Below are 20266 nucleotides of genomic sequence, written 5' to 3' on the forward strand. Positions count from 1 at the left end.
ATTTTCTTAGAAACGCGACTCTGTCCTTGGGAGAAAAGTCGTGGTGTGCACTGCTACCTACCTTATCCGACTTTTCTAAAACCCAACAGACACCACTGCCAGTACTGTAGACTGTAGAAGCAGCAGTAGGGTTTTAGCTTTCCGAGAGGAAGGAAGCAAGCGGCCATGGAGGAGCAACCACCACAGGAAGAGAGTAAAAAGAACAATAAGAAGAGTAAAAGGATGATGCCGAGCCCTCGGGAGCTTGTTTCCCACTACGAGAAGCAGGGGATGGAAACTCAGGAGGCCTCCCTCAAAGTCATTCAGGATTTACAGGGAGCCCTCTTCAGGATGATTACCGCCAACCGCAACCGCAACCGCAACTCCAATTCTCCAGACGTCACCTCCGCCAAGCTCGACGCCATCCATTCCCGCCTCCTCCATCTCGAATTAAAGCTAGATTCCAAGCCCAGTTATCCGCAGTCCCTGGCTATAGGCGTCACCTCTGCCGGCGTTTGGAACGCCGCCCTCCACCTCTGGAACTTCGTTCGCCAGGCTACCTCTTCCTCTCAGTCCTCATAGTCCTACCATTGCCCTTAATATCCCAATTGCAGTTGCTGTACCTAGCAAGGTGTTAAATCATTTCTTGAAATTAATATAGCTCAACCATGCCCCATTGCGGACGTGAGTATTAGATTTAAAGGCTTGACTTTTCTGGCTGGTCCTTAGGTGGTACCGGTTTTTCTTGCTGGTATTTCCCCGTATGTTTTCTTTTCTCTTTAATATAATGTTATCACCATAATCACTCCAAGAATTTAAACGCCTCTCATCTTGTCCCAAAATGAAATTGTTAAGCGTGCTGATGGTCACCTTGGCATGTTAAACATTAGTTATCATTGATTCTTATCTAAAACTCAACTGGTTATCCAAAAGCTCAGTGTATGTTTAGTTTGCCATTCGTCCCATCAAGATCATGGTAGGTTTATTTATCAGTTGCCATTTTCGCATATCAATATAGATTTATATCAGAGGCTGGAAGGAGCTGATACTATGAGAAACGTGTGTAATTCTCATTCTTTTAGCCCATGCCATGTTCTTGGCAGTGTCCTTCAACTTGAGAATGATTCATCGGTAAATTAAAGTAAATCTTCTGTTATTTCTGGTGGCCGGGTATCAATTTGTTGCTGTTGGAGATGACAGTATTTCGTGCCTCAGCCTCCCATATGTGGTAAATGGCCCGCTCATACCATGTTGAACTCTGCTTCTCTTAAAAGTGGTGGAAGAGCAGTGCATAAATAGGGACTGATACTTGAACCATACCAAGAGATGGGCGATGATGTGGATAGAAGTAAGGCTATCCATTGGTTCGTCCTCAACTCCACAGAATCAACATTCACTGAAGGTTCATGTGCAGCAATTCGCTTTTATATTAGGTGGCCTTTTCGCATTCTTGTTTCATATGTTGTCTTCAGTTTTAAGTTGGACTCAGGTCATAGGCATATTTTCATCTGATACAGGACTTCCATGATCACTATATTAGTACACCAATATATGGTTGTCTCGTGTCATAACCACTAACCACTATCCAGAACCTTTGGATGCCTCCAGTGAAAGCACTTGTGTTCCAAATGTAACAGCATAACAATTTCAGGACACCAGTGTCTCCTCCGGTCGGTTAACCTTGCCCTTAACTCCTGAAGTTAAATGAATGAACTACACATATCTCAAGCAAATGAACCAAGTAAAACCAGAAAATTAAATAAATGGAGGAATCTTCCGAGTAGCACGACCAAAACAATCACTACATGAACATAAAGGTCCAACTACAGGCCTTCCAACGGTGTTGAATTCGTAACCTGATTAAGCTGGAAACTGGCTAGCGATCTCTCAGCTTGGGAGATTTTAAAAATTTTAAAGCAGAAGGTGAGAAAGGATGCAATGCAATCTTTAATGCGCAGAGAGCACTAGTTAAGCAAGCCATATGCAAAAGTGAAGCCATCTCATCAATTTTGTGTCAATCTGAGAAAGGATGCAATGCAATCTTTAATGCGCAGAGAGCACTAGTTAAGCAAGCCATATGCAAAAGTGAAGGCATCTCATCAATTTTGTGTCAATCTACACCAATTGCAGATAGCATCACATGGATGTATCATGTAGATAAAAAGTTCTCGAGAGGGGTCCGGAAAAGAAGTCGTGAGTTCATTCTTTAATATATGTGTTAATTGCAAAAACTGACCTGTAACTTAGGGAGTAACATTTTAAAACCTCTAAGTTTGACCCTGGCAATTTTGCCCCGTAACTTTAAAAAATGCGACAATTACTGCCCTCCGACTAAATCTGAACAAATTATGGACAATTTCACTCCTTTATAGTTGTAAAAAGAGCAATTTAGTCCTGTTTCACTATTTTAACATTTTGTTGCATCATGTTCACCTAGAATGGTATCAAGGCTTGAAATTTTTAATCAGACATTGGTCTTAATTACTGAAGAAAGGAGTTGTCTTGTGTCACAGCTAGCCACCATGCAATGAATTATGGATCAAATATTCCATCTCAATATGAGCAGAAAATGCAGTACGCCACAATGCAATGAATTATGGATCAAATATTCTATCTCAGAGCTAGCTAGCCACAGTATATATCGATAGATGACCAGAATGCAGCTTGCCAACATAATATAGCAGGAGACAGTTGGGCTCATGATCAGTAATTCAAACAAGTACTCTTCCATTAAACATTCCATGTATGCCCTTAAAAAGAACAATTGACATGAACTGTATGCATATAATAAGTGCATATACGAGTTAAACCACACAAACTTGAACATATTCAAAACAAAATTTCCATCCCATACTATATATATATACGCTAATAATTACATGAAAGCAGATTAACTCCTAATGTTTGGCTCAACCCGTTTGGAATTGGGGCTTGGACGGATTTCAAAATCCGCTAGGCAGGTAATATATAGTATTAAACTGCATATGCACATATATCAGAGGCTCTACCCTCCTCGTTCATTACGCCAGGTGTAGAGATCTGCTAGCTAGTACCATGTCAGGCAGATGATCAGACCCAAGTGCCCTGGAACAAGGGGCGAGTTGAGGCTGCAGTCTCCCCGAATGTTCTGATCAGATCAGAGCATTCAGCATCCTGTAATTGTTCCGTCGTCTTCAACTCGAGGCCCAGCTCTTGTTCTATGTCGTCAGAGGCCGATATCAGCAGAAACTCGCAGCCTTCATAGTTGAGAAGATCAGGTGGGTCGGCTGGGTGATAAAGGCGATGCCCGAACAACCCCTGCAGGTGGGCTGGAAATGCTGCCTTCCGCTTCTTCTCTAGTCCCCTGAATTGTGCGGCGCGTTGGTCAGGGTTCTTTATCTGGAGAAGGAATGACGCTTGGCGTGCTATATTGAGGGCTTTCTGCGGTTCCTCCTCCTCACCTTCTGGTGGGAATTCGAGCTTGTAAACCAAATGCGTATGCATGCTGCTGCTTCCAGGATTGTGCTTGAGGATCCTGTATATGCCTTCTCCGACAGCTCTTGAATCGGGCAGGTGCCTGTGGCCTTTTGTTGCTGTCTCATATTCTTCTGCCATACACATATCCAAATTGATTAATTAATTAATTAACCAGTTTGGTAGTATAATCATAATATATAATATAATCCGTGGATGGCCATATATGGAAACCAGCTGCTATAAATATATATATATATATTATATAACCTCCTCTTAGAGCAGCCTTAACGTGTTCGATTTCGGTGGTGACCATCTCGACGAAACCCCAATAAGGTCTGGTCTTTTTGGAAGGATCTGGAAGGCTTTTACGTCCCATAACTATGAAACGAAGCAGCGGTTGTTTCTTAAAGTTTACCGGGTGGCTGCCATGGCCGCCTCCTTGTTCATGTTCATGTTCATGTGTATAATTGGTTTCATCATGATGAGCAAGCCGTCGACGCTTAGCGCCTTCCTTGCCGGAGTTGGGGTCTTGTTTTTCCTGAACGTCCGTCTGCGCAGAGTAGGGGCGCAGAAGCAGGTAGAAGCGTTGCACGTCTTTCGCTCCACGCGCTTCTTCTTTATCAACTTTAGGCCTATAGAAGAAGAATATATCTCCTCTTTCCTATATATCAATCAAGTACCAAACAACAAGAAGGAATTAACATCAGAGAGATTAATTAATCAACTCAATTGTATCTGGGAAATTAATAAATATTGTTACTCGCTATTTAGTATTTTATTTACCTGAATCTCAATGCTTGGGCCAGCAGGTCTGGTCTTGGTTTCGTCCCCTTGTCCCATTTTGCAACTACTGCTGCTGAACAGCTAGTTAACTACGTACGTCGTCATCTCTCTTCTGCTTCTTATAACGATGTACTTTGAGTTGTGTATTGTATTGATGACAACTGACAGATATGGGAATTCTGTCTCCACGTACGCTTCGCCTTCGCGTTATCGCTCCACGTTTCCCTCAACTTCTTATTTATCTTCTCGGCTAAATACAACTTAATTAATTAATTACCCTTTCCAAATATGTATACCCGTTTATATATAAAATCAGATCTTTCATATTACACCTTTTATTTTATTTAATATATAAATACTATACAAATATGATCCTAATCATTTGGAGATTACTCTGATATACATGCCAAAATTTCCTCCTAATCATTTGGATTTAACTACAGATATCATATATTTTTAATTTTATATTTTGCATAGCAAAAGTTACATGGTGGGAGGGAAGGCTGACTCATGAGACTAATTAAGAATTGGCAGAAAAAGAAAAGAGTAACTAGTATAAATATGTTATACCTGCAAGCATTTGGACGTAATGTTCTAGCTAGCTTGTGCAAGCGCACACCAAAATGTCTGTATTTACTTCCCTCCTAAGTAGCATATAGAAATTAAGGGTACATTATCATTAATCTACTGACAAAAAAGATGCTTGAACTGGCGATGTATCCAAGGATTTATACAAAAAAAAAATAAAAATAAAAAAATTAATTCATATCCAGATTAATTAATTAATGCACGGAAGTAAGACATGAATGATGAAGAAGGAATTCATCATGTCAATATAGTTTTAGGTAGGATGGAATGGTGATGAGGTAGTTGTTAACTAGTACGTATTGTGGTATATGAATTAATAATTAATCAAGGGATGACTCTTGAACTTGTTCGATCTTGTGCACTGCCTCCTCCAAATCCCACCTCTTTTCCGGATCCTCTTGGCAGCAAGCTATTCCAATCTGTAAAAGCTTCTCCATTTCCGCCCTGCACCTTTCCGTGCTGATTTCCATTTCTTTGTCGAAAACTTTAGCCCTTTCTTCCCCAACAATGGCATTGATCCATGCTGTTAAGTCGGCAGTGGAACCTTGTGCAAGAAACTTGCCCGTCAGGATCTCTAATATCAAAATCCCCAAGCACCACACATCGGTTTTCTTGGAGGTACGTCCGTGTTGTGCATATTCTGGTGATTTATAAGCCACCAGTATTTGGTGGACTTGGTTGGGGTTCACCACTGGCGCCAGAGTGTAGTCCATGAGCAGTGGGTTGAGGTCTTTGTCTAGAAGCACGTTTGAGGATTTGAGGTGGCCGTGAGGGACACTTAAGCTGGGAAGCTCGTTATGAAGATGAACAAGCCCCTTGGTCACGCCTTTGATGATCTTCAACCTGTTTGGCCAGTTAAGACCTGGCTTCTCCACTGTGTGTTTACTGTGAAGGCGGGCAGCCAAGCTCCCATTTTGAACATAGTCCAGCACGAACAGCTTCTCATCTTTGCGATACAAATAGGCCACAAGAGGCAGCAGATTGGGGTGTGCCAGTCTACCCAGCCTTCTCATGTGCTCATGAAAGTCTTCCTTTCCTACGCTGTTCATTTGTTTGAACCTCTTCACTACCACCGCATCTCCGTCCACCAGAACTGCTTTGTAAGACGCCCCAAAGTTGCCACTTCCCAGCACTTCCGCCGATGCCCTCATCAAGTCCTGTAAGTCAAACTTGGCTCTGTCTTCTCTTACAAACGACAGCTTACCTGACTGTTGCTCTGATTTTCTGGTGGTGGTGGTGGGGGGGGTTGGGGTCGGGGTTGGAGTTGGGGTTGGGATGGGAGTAGGGGTGGCCCGGCTCGTTACTTGGGTAGTGGCAGCTGCCGCATCCGTTCTGCCATTACCCTCTGAAACTGTCCCCTCAAATTCTGGAGTTTGAGGAGTCCGGTTCTTTCGGGATAGGAGAACAAATAAGAGTACGAGGACAAACAAGCCCACTACTACAGATGCTACAATTATAGCAATTGTTGCGGTTGATGGTGACTTGCTCTTATCAGTATCAGATGGCACAGCATCGTCTGGGGGACTGCTGTTGCATTCGGATCCCACAGGCTTCCCGCACAGCCCTTTGTTACCTGCACCCGCACTTGTATACATGATGAGTTTCTATATGTCTTTGGGGATTAATTCTTAAGTTTATCATAATTAGTTTCATGATGGATGGATGATCGAGGACATTCTTGAATGTATTAAATTTATTAATTATTCCAGGGTCTAGCCAGAATGCCGTCTTATAAAATAAATTAAAATCCATAGAGGAGGTGTATATATGAAGAAAATGAAATTAGAAAAAAGTAATCATGATCACCTGTAACAAGTAAACTATACATGGAGTATATATGCATATTATATATGTGTGTGTATATATTTATATAATTAAGGTTGATTATCATCATCATCATGATATGGTGTGTTTCCACAGAAAGAGACACACGTTAACTTATGTACCTGAGAAGCCGGATGGATCCATTTTGAGTAGAGGTGCAGGTATTGGACCCTCCAATAGATTGTTAGAGAGGTTGAGGAGCTTAAGATTGTCTGAGCTTATTGCCGGTATGGTGCCCGTGAATTGATTGTTCTCAAGCTTCAACTCTATGAGTTTAGGTGATTCAAGAGAGGTAGGAATATGTCCCGTAAATTTGTTGTTTGCCAAATAAACTTTCTTCAAAGAAGTCATACCCTTGAAAGCGTCTCCGGGAATGTCACCAGAAAACTGGTTGTTGGACAAGAACAATGCCTTGAGAGCACCAATCTTTTTCCAATCAGGCATTGGCCCCTCGAAGCTGTTGCCCATGAAGCTAAGCGTCCGTAAGAAAGGGAGAGGGGCGAGAGAGTCGACGTCAATTCTACCCTTGAGACCCATCTTCTCAAGCTGCAGACCATAAACGTTGCCATTATTTGTGCAGAGAACACCGATCCAGTGGCCACCACCAATCTTGGAACAGGGAGGCGTGGAGGGTTTCCAGTCGGCAAGAGCCGGGTCTGCATTTATCAAGGAACTTTTGAACTTGATGAGTGCTTCGGCTTCATTGTTCAATTGTGCACCACAAAAACACAAGGAGAAGGCCACAACAATGATATTAACAATCAGAAAGCGGGTGGTTGAAGAAGAAGAAGAAGAAGAAGAAAATGAAATAAGAATATTAATATGATTATTGTATGTTTTCGGGCGCACAGGATGGGCTGCAGCTTGCGCGCCCGTCAGCATTATTCTTAATCTTGGTGATTATGGTTTCAATTTGTAAGGGATGTTTTGTTGAAATATTGAATTTGAAGGCGTGGGACTAGTACTGGGAGGTCTGGGCCTGGGAGGGAATTACTATTTTTCCTTTTTTTATTATTATCTCTTTTCCCCTTAATTTCTTTCCGGTTTTCTGCTTCCTTGTTAATTTTGTTCATTTTTGTGTCCTTGACTAGGGAAATGCATGGAGCAAGGGCTGGGAAGCCAGCGTGTGCTGACTGGTGGCAATTATTACAACAACAAATTAAGGTGAGAATCAGTGCTGCACCGCCATTTTAGGACATATTTGATCATTTCTGTGTGCGGGAGATACCTTCGGCTTAGGCCACCCTCGCAATTACCAACCCCCCCGCTTTCATTGCTCCCAATTAAACTACTCTTCTCTCTCTCTCTCTACCGTATCACACCTTTTATATTATATTATTATTATTATCAACTAAGTATATGAAATACAAACACACACCATCTCCTCCGCCCAATGCTAAAACAATAATATAGTATATAAAAAGTAAGAAGTTGACACACAAAATTCATATGTAATGAATGACCAAATTCTTGCAACTATAAATATGAGGTTTGGCAATCTTACCTCGTACGGTAAACCAAAAATTGGTTGAAAAAGTACATGACATGCAAGCTACTGGTTTAATTGAGTGTAGCAAATACACTCATTTTTATCCTCAATATACATTCTTACAACTACAAGCCAAAAATGCCAAAATGAATTTCTACACCACTAAACTTGTCAGCCTCTATATTTATATGATTCAAATTATTATTTTTCCATTTAAAATTTAAATATAGTAATAGGTACTAAATTTAATTAACATGATTATTAAATTATTTTGACACTAAGAATTTGTTCAAGTTAGATTCATTTTCTTAAAGTGACTAATATAACTAAATCCATTTGATAGAATCTGGAAGTAAAAAAATATACATACAAAAGAACAGAAAAAGAGATTAGCCTCTCATAGGGATGTTTCATTTTTTATCTTATAACTTAGTCTTTGCTCACTTTTGATCTTAATATAAACCACTCAGATTTCTCACTTGGAACCATATAGAACCACTCAAAACCACACATGTTTACTTTAAGTATGATATTTAGGGAAGATATAATCATAGTGCTGTTAGATGGCTCTACATTTTCACTTAGAAAAAGTTCATAGTGAACTTTTTAATCGGAGCAGAAGAAGAGGGAAGAATAAAATTTTTAGTTTTTGGTTCTCCTTTTTCAAAAAGCCACCAAAGGTGGATTAAATAGAGGGAAGCCATTTATGGCGGTGAGAGAGAAAGAACGGTTGAGGGAGAAGAAACCAAGAGAGAGAAGGAAGAGGGGAAAGAGATGAGGCGACAAAAAATTAAGGTTAGGGATTTCAATCTTAAGAGAAGATGGTGAGATAAATATCAAGAAAAAATCGAATCGGGTAATGGGCCAAGTAGGGAGAGTGGGCTGAACGGGGAGAATGAGCCAATCCAGCAAAGATGGGTTAGCCTTCCAGGTGTGGGTTTGGGCATTTGGCCTGGGCCTACCAAAGTACTGGGGCCACATATTCTCAACATTCTCCACCTTGGACCAAGATCTAAAAGAGGGAATCTAGTCCAAGGTCGGATCTAGCTTTCATCATTGTCAAATCGCTTGGATTGTACCTAGAAAACAAAAAAGAGAGATACTTGCACAAAAAATTGGTTAGAAAAAGAATTCTAAATAGTACTAATAAACCATAAATACTTTTCCAGAGAATCTTTAATAATTTCATTATCTTCTTTATCTTTGTTATCTCTTTTGGACTTTTTACAATCTTTTATAAAATGTCTTTTCTCTCTACAATTATAACATCTTCTATCCCTAGGTTTTTCTTCCCTATTTCTAGACTTAAATCTACTATGACTTCTATCCTATATTTATTTTTAGAATTTCTATACTTAGTTTTTCTCCTAACATGGTTAACTTCTTTTGTGACCCAATTAGCTATATTGATTTTAAGGTCCATTTCTTTATTTTTTAAACTACTAATACAATGTCTAAATTTACATTATTCCTACCATATTTTATCGCAGCTTTTACATCACTATAAACTTAAGGAACAACATTCAATAAAACAATAGGAGAATAATCTATCAATATTCTTATCTTAGTTAGTTTAATGTTTTGAATCAGTTTTATAAAATCATCCAAATTCTCCTTAATGTTTTTAGATAAATCTACTTTATAACGAAATTTTTTTTCAAGCAAAAATAGTTTACTAGGTAAAGAAGTTTCAGTGTATAATTCTTCTAACTTATTCTACAAATCTTTTGCAGTTTCTTGCTTTAAAACTTTTCTTAAAATAGTGTCAGAAATATTTAAAATTATAGAGGAATAAACATACTCATCATTTTCTGTAGAAAAAATTTCAAGGTATTTGCCACCAATAACTTTAAAAACTCTTTGTCGAATTAAAATACCTTTCACCTTTTATTGCTAAATAAAAAAATTAGATTTTTCATCAAAAGATTACAAATTATCCTTTTATGAGGCAACTGTGGGCTCTCATTACCCTAGAATGTGTTGTCTATTTGGAGGCAGTGGGCAGATGGGTATTGGGGTGTTTGGTGTGTTAGGGAGGCAGGAGTAGTGTCGATTTTTTATGCTGTGGTGGGCTTTGTGGCAAATTCGCAACAAAAAATTTATGGAAAATAAGAATCGTGAGCTACTGCAAATTCTCTTGAAAATGTGGACTTGGCTGCATGAATATAAGAAGCTTTATAGAGATAATCTGTGCATGTTCCAGTGGTACTTGACGAGTGAGGTTCCATGCTTGTGGTTGAATTTGTAAATCTGATTGTGCACGTGGGTGAGTGCATGCTTAGTTTAGTTTCGTGATAATTACACTTTTCTTTCTTAAATTTTGATATAATTATATATTGACTTCTTGTAGTTTGAACCATTATATCTAACACTCTTGAAATTTACTTCAATTTAACAAATTAGTCCATCCTTTTTAACGAAGAGACTAATTTATTAAACGGAAGTAAACCTCAAGGGTGCTAGATGTAATTTCCCAAACTATAGGGGAGGAGAGTGTAATTATCCATTTAGTATATACAGTTTGATAAATGTTTTGTGGTTTTTTAAGTTTAGTTGGACCTCTTAACTGGTTTAGTTGTTTCTGTTTTCATATATCAGCTAAATTGCATAAAATCCCCCTGTGTTTTAAAAATTCAGAAGAAGACCCACATATGATGTGAAAATAGTCAAAACACCCTCATGTGTTTTTAAAACTCAACTCAATCACCTTTCTCTATTAAATATGACTAACGGTGTTAATTTTTTGATAAAATAGTTGTTACGCCCTTACTTAATATATATTATTTTGTTTATTTTATTGACCGTTGAATTTGTATAGATTATACCTAAATCGTCGGATCTGACCAATTAATATTAGTTGTTGAATTTTAAATTTATAAAAGAAAATTAATAATATATATTACAAAAAATTATTTGAAAAAAAAATAACAAAATTAGAACTCCCCAATCACCGCCATCTCCACCCACCTACTTCCCCTCCTTCCCACACTGCGCAAGCCCCGACCGGGTGTCACGGGCGGACTCTCTTATCTTGTAGCGGAATGTATTTTTCGGTCGTGCTGCGTCGAAGGTTACACTCAACCTCCGACCAATCTTCGCACATTTCAGAGTTTACTGACTGTCTGTCGTGTGTTTTCGACATCAAAGCTTACTAGCACAACATCTAAACGCCTTCTTGTATGGCACAGCGTGCCCGTGTGCACGCCTATCCCAAATGCCCACGTGCGCTGAGGCTCTCGGCATGCACGCCTTTGCACGTTCTCGCCGCCGGTCCCAACTAACTAGTCTGTTGTCATACGTCTCGCCCACAATCTCGAAACCCACTGACGCATCCCTTGATGGCAATGAGCATCCTCTCTTCACCTCGGTATTACGGCGCTCCGCATGCGCCGCTCGTCTCATGTCCATTGTTCACTAGGTGCATCCTCGGTGTACGCCTTCGTCGTGGCCGTCTTTTATGCATCATCCGAGTAGGACTGTATCATAAGTTCGCGGCCCATTCGATATGCAAACATCTTGCATTGATCCCACACGACATGCCCAATACGCCATCTTGCCTTTCGGCATGACTTCACAATTTGTCCACAGTGCAGCATTGTCCTACAACCGCTCATCTTAGCCATAAAGGAGATTTTTTAGAGAATGTACGACTGGCTAAAGGATTTCTTGAGAAAGCACAGCTCTTGGTTAGCTCGGATAGACAGAATGACCTCTTTATACTCTTGGAACACTGTTATCGTTTGGTATACGCCAAGGCGGCAAAAATGGAACAAATCATATTACAGCAGCGAGCTAAGATGTAATAGATGAAGGATGGGGATCAATGCTCACGAGTCTTCTTTTGCAAGATAGCTCAGCAACGTGCCACTCGGAGAATCTTGCAAATAAATGATGAACACGGAACCACCTACTCAGAGGCAGGAGCGATTATTCATGAGTTTGTCTCCTTCTATCATGCTCTGTTAGGCGGAAAAAGACGGAGGCATGTGATAGATATCCGGTATTTGAGGCCATGGGCTAGACATGTCCTCAATGAGGAAGAAAGGCTTCAGCTCCTTACACCCGTCACTGCAGTTGATGTCAAACAGACAGTGTTTGACATTGCTGAAGATAAAGCACCTGGACCGAATGGGCTCTCATCGGGTTTTTATAAAGCTGCCTGGCCAATCGTGGGTCAGGAGGTTACGAAGGTAATCTTGGAGTTCTTTACCATAGGAAAACTGTTGAAGCAAATTAATACCACACTTCTGGCACTTATCCCTAAGGTACATGCCTCTATGATGGTCACAGATTTTCACCCTATTTCGTGTTGTAATATTTTATATAAGATTACTGCCAAACTTATTGTGCAAAAGTTGAGTAGGGTGTTGGATAAGTTGATATGCCCTTGTCAGACTGCCTTTATTCCTGGTCGTAATATTGAGACAATATACTGTTAGCACAAGAACTATTTACAGGCTACAATCAGGTGCGCCTACCTCCTAGATGTGCACTGAAAGTGGATATCCGAAAAACTTATGACATTGTAGAATGGGATTTTTTACTTGCAGTGTTACACCTGTTTGGATTCCCGACTACGTTCATTAGGTGGATAGAGGAGTGTGTCACAACACCCTCGTTTTTCTGTCGGGCTGAATGGGGAAACTCATGGTTTCTTTACGGGATCGAGAGAGCTACGACAGGGGGACTCTTTATCGTGATATCTGTTCGTTCTTGTAATGGAGGTTCTGCATTTGATTCTTCTGCAGATGATTGATCAGGACATGCGTTTTTCTTTTCATTGGAAATGTGAGCCTTCTCGATTATTTCAGCTTGGATTTGCAGATGATCTGTTGTTGATCTGCAAAACTGATATAAACTCTATAAGGGTCATTAAGTAGGGGTTGGACCTATTCGCCTCCTGGTCAGGTCTCCGGCTTAATGTGCATAAGAGCTATCTTATCATCTCTCGATCTACACAAGAGATATGGGAGCAGCTGTTAGAGATGCTCGGCTTCCGAGAAGGGCATCTTTCGATGAGGTACTTTGGATTTCCTCTACTTTTCTCTAGATTATCGTTAACAGACTGCCAGCCTTTATTATTGAAAATTGATCAACCATTAAAGGTTGGAAAGGAATAAGATTATCCTATGCTGGGAGGGTACAGATTATTAAATCGGTCCTTATGTCGTTAAGTATATATTGGGCTTCTGCATTCATCCTACCTAAAGGTGTTATAAGGGAGATTGAGAAGCGTCTGAGAGCTTTTCTGTGGAAAGGCACAAGGACCAGTGGATATGCCAAAGTAGCATGGAGGATGTTTGTAGGCCGACTTTGGAGGGGGGTCAGGGCCTATGGGATATTAAACCGTGCCTTGATGAGCAAGAAGTTGTGTGATGTTATTCGATGTGATAGAACATCAATTTAAGTAGAATGGTTATATAATGGGCGGCTATGGGATAAATCTGTATGGACGATCACTGACAATGGGGGGTTCGTGGGGCTGGAGGAAACTCCTTCGTCTACGCCCCTTGATTCGATCTATAGCGGACTATCAGATTAGTGATGGAAATTCATTTTATCCGTGGCATGATCCATGGCATCACCTTGGTCACCTTATTGAGAGATTCCCACAAGGTCCACGTCTGCTTGGGCTTTGGACGGCGGACAAGCTCAGCAGTATTATTATAAAAGGGCAATGGCATTAGCCCAATGAGTGCTTGGAGATTTTGCATGCATTGCCAATCATTCATGGCGAGACAGATCACATTATTTGGCGATTTGAGACGGGGCGACCTACAGTTGCATCTTTTTACAGGCTATTGGACCCACCGGGACCCAAGGTAGGTTGGTCTTCACTACTCTTGGGTTCCCTAAAGATCCCCAGGTATAATTTCATCCTATGGCTTTTGATTTTGGGGAAACTATCCACAGTTGATAAACCATGGCTATCATACATAGGCGCCTGTATATTATGTGATGAGGGCGCAATGGAGACACATACTCATCTATTCTTTCGATGCCGTTATGCAAGAAGATGCCTGACAGCGATTCGGCGGATTGTTCGGTTTGAATGGCCTAATAGAGAGTAGTCACGGGACATTGAGTGGGCTGCAAGGAAATGGAGAGGAAAATATATCATTTACTTGGCTTATCGTGCACTCCTAGCTGCTTGCATTTACCATATTTGGAGGGAATGAAATTTGAGACGCTTTGAGCATACGGAGCGACCACCGAATATCATAGCCACCATTATTGTGGAAGATATTAGACAGAGGATTATCAGTGTTAATTTATCTTGTTCTGTTAGTTCATGTGCGTTATATAGATTATGGCGTATCTCTTGGCATGTCAAGGGAGAAACCACCAGTTGAACATTGTTGTACTGTACGATCTTGTTTTATTAATGAAATTTACAGTTACCCAAAAAAAAATTTAAAAATAAAAAAATAATATATATAAATATGTATAAAAAATATATTTTTATCTTTTTGGTATTTTTAAAAATTTTTGAAATAAAACATAATAATGTATAATTTTTATTATGTAATAAATTGAAATGTAATTTATTTAATATTTTAGTCATAATGGCAAAAAAATACACATAAAACAAGCCAAAAAAGAATCAATCTCTTATGTAAACATATAAAGGATATTTTAGTCCAAAATGACCTAAAATATTGACCAAAGTGGCAAAAACAGAACCAAGCGTACCATCCACGCGTCCATGCCACGTTCCGTTAATTGTTAATAGAATTGATTTTTTTGGCTGGGATTTTGAAAATAGAAGGAATTTTTTTGCCTATATCCAAAAAGCATGTGACTTTTTTGCTAATTTAACAAAATACATGGGACAAAATGAAATTCAACCTAATATCTCATTGCTCTTCTTATTAAAAAAAAAAAGAAAGAAATAAAGAAAGTGTTGAAGAGGAATAAGGCATTCGAATTTTAAAATTAACTGATAGAACATTAATTAAAGAGATGTGTATTAATTTGTAGAAGAAATCAGTCTATATATGTATATATACATACACATAGTTAAAGGCATTTCAATTGATTCATATTTTTGTCTGGTTCGTAATTGTGAGGGAAAGTGGTTCGTAAATTAACCTAAAAGTTTGTATTACTGTGTAGCACAGGTATTATGAACATCATATGTAATAGAGTAATTAAGCATACGCTGTCAAAATCGAGATATAACAGTTCACTGTACATGTACATAGTAAAAACATTGGACAATTAGTAGTCGTAATCATCATCATCGATTCGATGAGATGTGCTAAAATCCATTCCTCTCTGGTTCATTTGACCTAATCGAACTAACGCCTGCACAACTTGGGATATGGGTGGCCGGAATTCTGGCTCCGACTAGCCCCAAAAACACAAGAAATTAATATACACAAATATATATATATATATATAATTAAAAGAAAAAAGAAAAACAAAAGAAAACTGGGGAACATGCATGTACCTGCACACACAGAGCAATCACATCCGCAAATCCAGAAAGAGACTTTGGCGGGTACAATCCATGCAAAGCAGGATCCGCCATTCTCCCCAATGCATCTAGGTCGTGGAGCTGTGGTGAAGCCCACCGGACAAGACTCTGTTCGTACTTGGGCTTTCGACTATGTATAAACATAAACATGTTTTCATTAGCTGGCTAGAATTGGTAATGAAATTAATATTAAATCCTTGAGATGTGATGTGACATGCATGCACACCTATCGAAAGGCATTCGTCCCGTCATCAACTCCAACATTACCACCCCAAAACTGTAAACATCACCCTTTACAGGGTCTGCACAAACTTCTGTGCATTCCGGTGCATTATATCCAGTCTCAAGCTCCTGGCTCCTACGCTGAAAATCATGAATGCAAGTTTCAGATGTACAGCTGAACCCAACCCAATGCCCATCAGATGACACACAAACCAATAATTCCTTGAGAATACAAATACATGTCTCCTGCGTACCTCATAAAGTAGGGCCAAACCGCAATCAGAGAGACGGGGATTCAGTTCAGCATCCAGCAAAATATTGGACGATTTTATGCTCATGTGAACACATGATGGCGAGCAAACTTCATGCAGGTACCTAATTATAGTTCATTTGGAAGATGGTTAATAATTATAATTATATATATGTTGCACATTAGATCAAACAACTAAAAGCTCCTATGATATTGTCATCAAGCGCGATTCTTATAGCAATTCTTTTTGCCCTCCTTACTCGATTGCACGGGCAGTCCCCAAAGCAATTCTGACTCTGGTGTTCCATGTAAGCGGTTTGCTAAAGTCATCTGACAGGTGCAGAAATTCATGAAGTGAACCATTCCTAAAGTACTCGTACACCAACATGATCTGCCCCTGCTCTGAGCAATAACCGACAACTTCACAAATATTTGGGTGGTCGAGTTTAGTGATGTCTGAAACAATTTCTGCAAATTCTGTCCCTTGTTGCCCTCGAAAAAGCATCGAGTCTATTTTCTTCACTGCTAAAACCTGACAAAACAAGCAACATGATATTAGTATTTATCTGCTAGCGCCCGTGTCCTGAAAGCTACTGATGATCAGAAACAGGCAAAAATTAAAGGCATCACCAGATACCTTCCCATCCCCATACTTTGCCCGATAGACACGGCCAATTGATCCTTCACCCAGAAGACGGCCCGTTGCGAAATTACCAGTGGCAGTCTGCAACTCAGCCAGAGGGTAAGGAGCAACATGAATTGAACTGGTCCTGGTATTCATAAGATTTGTATTCTCATTGTTGTTGAATGATTTAGGGTGATCTGAAGGCGGATGCTTAAGTCTTATTGAAGAGGATGTGCCCACGCTTTTAACTTGAATCAAGGGAGATGCTTTGGGTGATCTCACTTCTGCCACCAGAATGACACACGTTTCAGCAATTCCACAATAAAGAGAAATCGTACACCAATGCGTGCTAAAACAATCCTTGATTCTAATACCACTTCACTTTAGCATGAATCATCCATGTCTACCAACTCAATGCGCCTTAATGGTACCATCATACCATTTTCAGCGCTACTGAGTCCCGCTAAGTTTTTGCTCTTTCACTTTTGAGGGAGCATGCATGTCCATTTATCTTAGGGTAGGAGATGGAAAGAAAGGGAGATATGAGGACCAACACAAAGTTTTACCTCTCAAGTCTGCTCGTGATTCAGCATCCAAATCATTAGATAACTGCCCAGATGACAGTGGAGCAAAAGGCCTCCTTTGGCTAAGTCTATCTTCCTCAAGGAAATGTGATGAAGGCGGAGATCTCCGCTTTGAGAATAGAGCAATAAGGAGGCCAAGCACAACTAAAACACCCAATACTATTCCAACAATAGCGGCTACGCTTAGACCCGACTTCTTAGCCTCCTCTGCTTTTGAATGCCTAACGTGACTTGTTACCCCAGGAGGAGGAGGAGGAGCAGGACCAGACGACCAAGAATTTCCTCCAGTCCTTGAAATAAGACAAAAGTCAGGGAACTAACACAAATCATTCCACACTGCAATCTTACTCGACTACTCACTTTATTTTCTTAATGTCCTTCAACTCATTAGGAATCCAGCCAGTAAATTTATTATTTTCGACATTCCTGCAAGAATGTGAACAAAGTCATACATTAGCTTCCATGCGTCATGAAAACAACCAATGGAACTTGCTTAATCACAAATCTTATGATTATTCTCTCCTATTTACTTAAAATACCAAATGGCTAATTCATGGCTATTTGGTAAGAGGACAAACAGTTAAACATTGCATATTTGGCTTCCATCAAGCTACAAGTATTCCAACTAAAATTTGGTTAGCAACTTAAAATACTTGATGTTTCAGCTGGACTTCTTCGGTTTTCTGTGTAACATCCAGTCCATATGTTGATTGCAAGCCAGTTCAGGTCTTTAAAGTATGATATTAAATGATCAAGCAGTATTAAAGAATAAAAATAAGGAATCTCTTCATTTGCCCATCTCCCATGTTTCCAGAGATAAATTTATGCCGACAAAATTTATTCAACCCTGAATTTTTTTTCCTCGGGCAAGTTTACACACAAGGTGTAGAAACAGATGGCATAATTACTGAAATGTTTGTGAAAAAAGAAATAATGTTTGTTCAAGAAAAATCTCCATCAGTTTTCACACTTACAATTCATCGACAGGAAGATTAGCAAGGACATTTATTGAACCCGTGAATTTGTTATCCTGCAAACGCCTGTCAATGCAGACAGAAAGAGCCATCAACATTCAACACCATGAGCTTGCAGATAAGAGAAGAGATGCACAAACATCTTACAGAGTGGTGAGACTCGAGAGGTTCTTGAAACTCTGGGGCAATTCGCCTGATAGTGAATTGGAAGAGAGATCCCTACATTTAATCTCAGGAGTTGGTGAACGAACTCGAGCCAAAATTAAAGCTAGATGACAGGCTGTTAAGATGAGAATACTTACATCTTGGTGAGTTTAGAAAGCTTTCCAAACATATCACTCAATTGTCCATTGAGCTTATTATTATTGAGATCCCTGCATGAATTCAAAGAACACAGTTAGCACTGTGGAGATAGATAAGTAGTTTGAGAGGGAAATGAGGACAGCACATGCAGCTTACATTTCTTTGAGATCAGTCATCTGGGAGATTGAGTAAGGTACATTGCCATCAAATTCATTTCCAGATAGATCTCTGCATAAGTTCAAATTAGATTCATAACAAGAAAGACATGAAATGCTATTTTTGCCACTCTACTCTTATATTTTATTATCAATGGAAACAGCAAAATGTTACTGAAAGAAAAGCAGTGCAGTAGAGACCAGCAACAACGGGGGCTACCCATGGAAACGGAAAACAATCAGATGAGGTAGGACGTTTCATTTTAGTCAGACCTCACAATCACTATACGTAGATAATCAGGTGACAGTGACACCACTATATGGAAATTTTACTGAATAAAAACAAATGAAAAGTAGTTGCAACTGGATTTGGTATAAAATAGAGTAATGACTATGCAAAAATGCTCGACTACCCACTTACATGAGCTGAAGATTGGGAGGAAGTTGATAAGGTATATTGCCTTTGAAGCTGTTTTTGCTCAGGTCACTGTACTATCAAGAATAAACTCATTATATGCCATCAGGTGAAATCCAATTAATTATTTTTCAAAAAAGAAAAAACACATGAACCATGTTTCCCTAATTAAGCCTAAGAGCTTGCAAGGACTCACAATCGCGTCACAGACTTCAAATCAGAAAGCTTATAGCCAAATGATCCAGTAAGTCCCAAGCCAGACAGGTTACTGCCATTCCATACATAGCCCAAGTCAGGTTTTTGTGGGTGAACTCTAAGAAGCTTTATTATATAAGTAATATGTAGCATGTGGACCATGAATTCTGCAGTAAGTAGAGCAAGCAAGAGAGTATGTAAGTACATTTCAGTTACTTTTGATCCAGAGCATGAGATTCCCTTCCAAGATTCCCCACAAGGATCACCTCCACTTGATGTCCAGCCATCCAATACGGAAGGAGAATTCATGCTGGTGTACATAACATTCAGACCAGAAACTGGAAAAAAGGAATAAATATATAACATCCTTAACTTTTGACCATAATGAAAACAAATATACCTAGCTAGGGGGCATCCAATATTGGTTATACAAACAGAAAACCACCTTTCACTCTATACTCAACGTCTCATGTACCAAATACCCAACACTCAATACCAATTAAAATAATCATCCACTAACATAAACATATATACATATATGATGAATGATAGCGTACGTGCGTGCTTTCATTATGTAAAGATAACCTTGTATGCATCTACATAATTAAAAAGTAGAGCTGGATGATCGAAGAAATGAAATTACCGTCGGAGGAGTCAGTTTTGCAAGAGACGAAGGTCACAGCCAAGAAGCTGAAAACCAACAAACACAAAAGCCTACTGCATCTGCATCTGCATGCTCCTCTCATATTAATCTTGTTCAATATCATCATCAACTCACCAAGTACCGATGCCATTAATTATTGACTACTTTTAATAAACAAATATATATATAAACAAAATTGATCATTCAAATTCCCATATATAAAATATAAATCATTAGGACCAATAATATTCAAGAAGTGAAGACAGCGAGGTCGACTGCATTCTTTCTTGTATCATGATGA

At 39.5% G+C, this 20266-nt stretch overlaps 4 protein-coding genes across 5 annotated transcripts; 1 reads left to right on the forward strand and 3 right to left on the reverse strand.

The window, feature by feature from the left end:
* Positions 1–165: 165 nt before the first annotated feature.
* LOC105157940 (ribosomal protein-like protein) lies at positions 166–793 on the forward strand. Its single transcript, XM_011074484.3, has one exon. It carries the CDS (start codon positions 166–168, stop codon positions 559–561), a length of 396 nt encoding a protein of 131 aa, XP_011072786.1. The 3' UTR covers positions 562–793.
* Positions 794–2805: 2012 nt separating this feature from the next.
* On the reverse strand, positions 2806–4373 carry LOC105157942 (uncharacterized). Of its 2 annotated transcripts, none has more exons than XM_011074487.3 (3): positions 4219–4373; positions 3703–4096; positions 2806–3563 (listed from the first exon to the last, which is right to left on the reverse strand). In XM_011074487.3, the coding sequence occupies exons 1-3, from the start codon at positions 4273–4275 to the stop codon at positions 3049–3051; spliced, it is 966 nt and encodes a 321-aa protein (XP_011072789.1). In that variant the 5' UTR covers positions 4276–4373; the 3' UTR covers positions 2806–3048. The 2 variants fall into 2 exon arrangements, with proteins under 2 accessions (XP_011072789.1, XP_011072788.1); XM_011074486.3 differs by having other exon boundaries at positions 2806–3566.
* Positions 4374–4874: 501 nt separating this feature from the next.
* PRK4 (Leucine-rich repeat protein kinase family protein) lies at positions 4875–7712 on the reverse strand. The gene is made up of 2 exons (XM_088878289.1): positions 6753–7712; positions 4875–6379 (listed from the first exon to the last, which is right to left on the reverse strand). The coding sequence occupies exons 1-2, from the start codon at positions 7510–7512 to the stop codon at positions 5127–5129; spliced, it is 2013 nt and encodes a 670-aa protein (XP_088734415.1). The 5' UTR covers positions 7513–7712; the 3' UTR covers positions 4875–5126.
* A 7547-nt stretch (positions 7713–15259) lies between these two features.
* Positions 15260–20116, reverse strand: SRF5 (STRUBBELIG-receptor family 5). The gene is made up of 16 exons (XM_011074488.3): positions 19966–20116; positions 19528–19660; positions 19324–19395; positions 19134–19199; positions 18714–18785; positions 18557–18628; positions 18402–18473; positions 18255–18320; positions 17641–17706; positions 17263–17570; positions 16709–16980; positions 16332–16603; positions 16076–16196; positions 15826–15962; positions 15573–15729; positions 15260–15469 (listed from the first exon to the last, which is right to left on the reverse strand). The coding sequence occupies exons 1-16, from the start codon at positions 20114–20116 to the stop codon at positions 15341–15343; spliced, it is 2166 nt and encodes a 721-aa protein (XP_011072790.2). The 3' UTR covers positions 15260–15340.
* Positions 20117–20266: the final 150 nt, after the last annotated feature.

This window comes from Sesamum indicum, linkage group LG3 (genome assembly GCF_026168435.1).
Source record: "Sesamum indicum cultivar Baizhima isolate 11 linkage group LG3, ASM2616843v1, whole genome shotgun sequence".
Taxonomy (NCBI): domain Eukaryota; kingdom Viridiplantae; phylum Streptophyta; class Magnoliopsida; order Lamiales; family Pedaliaceae; genus Sesamum; species Sesamum indicum.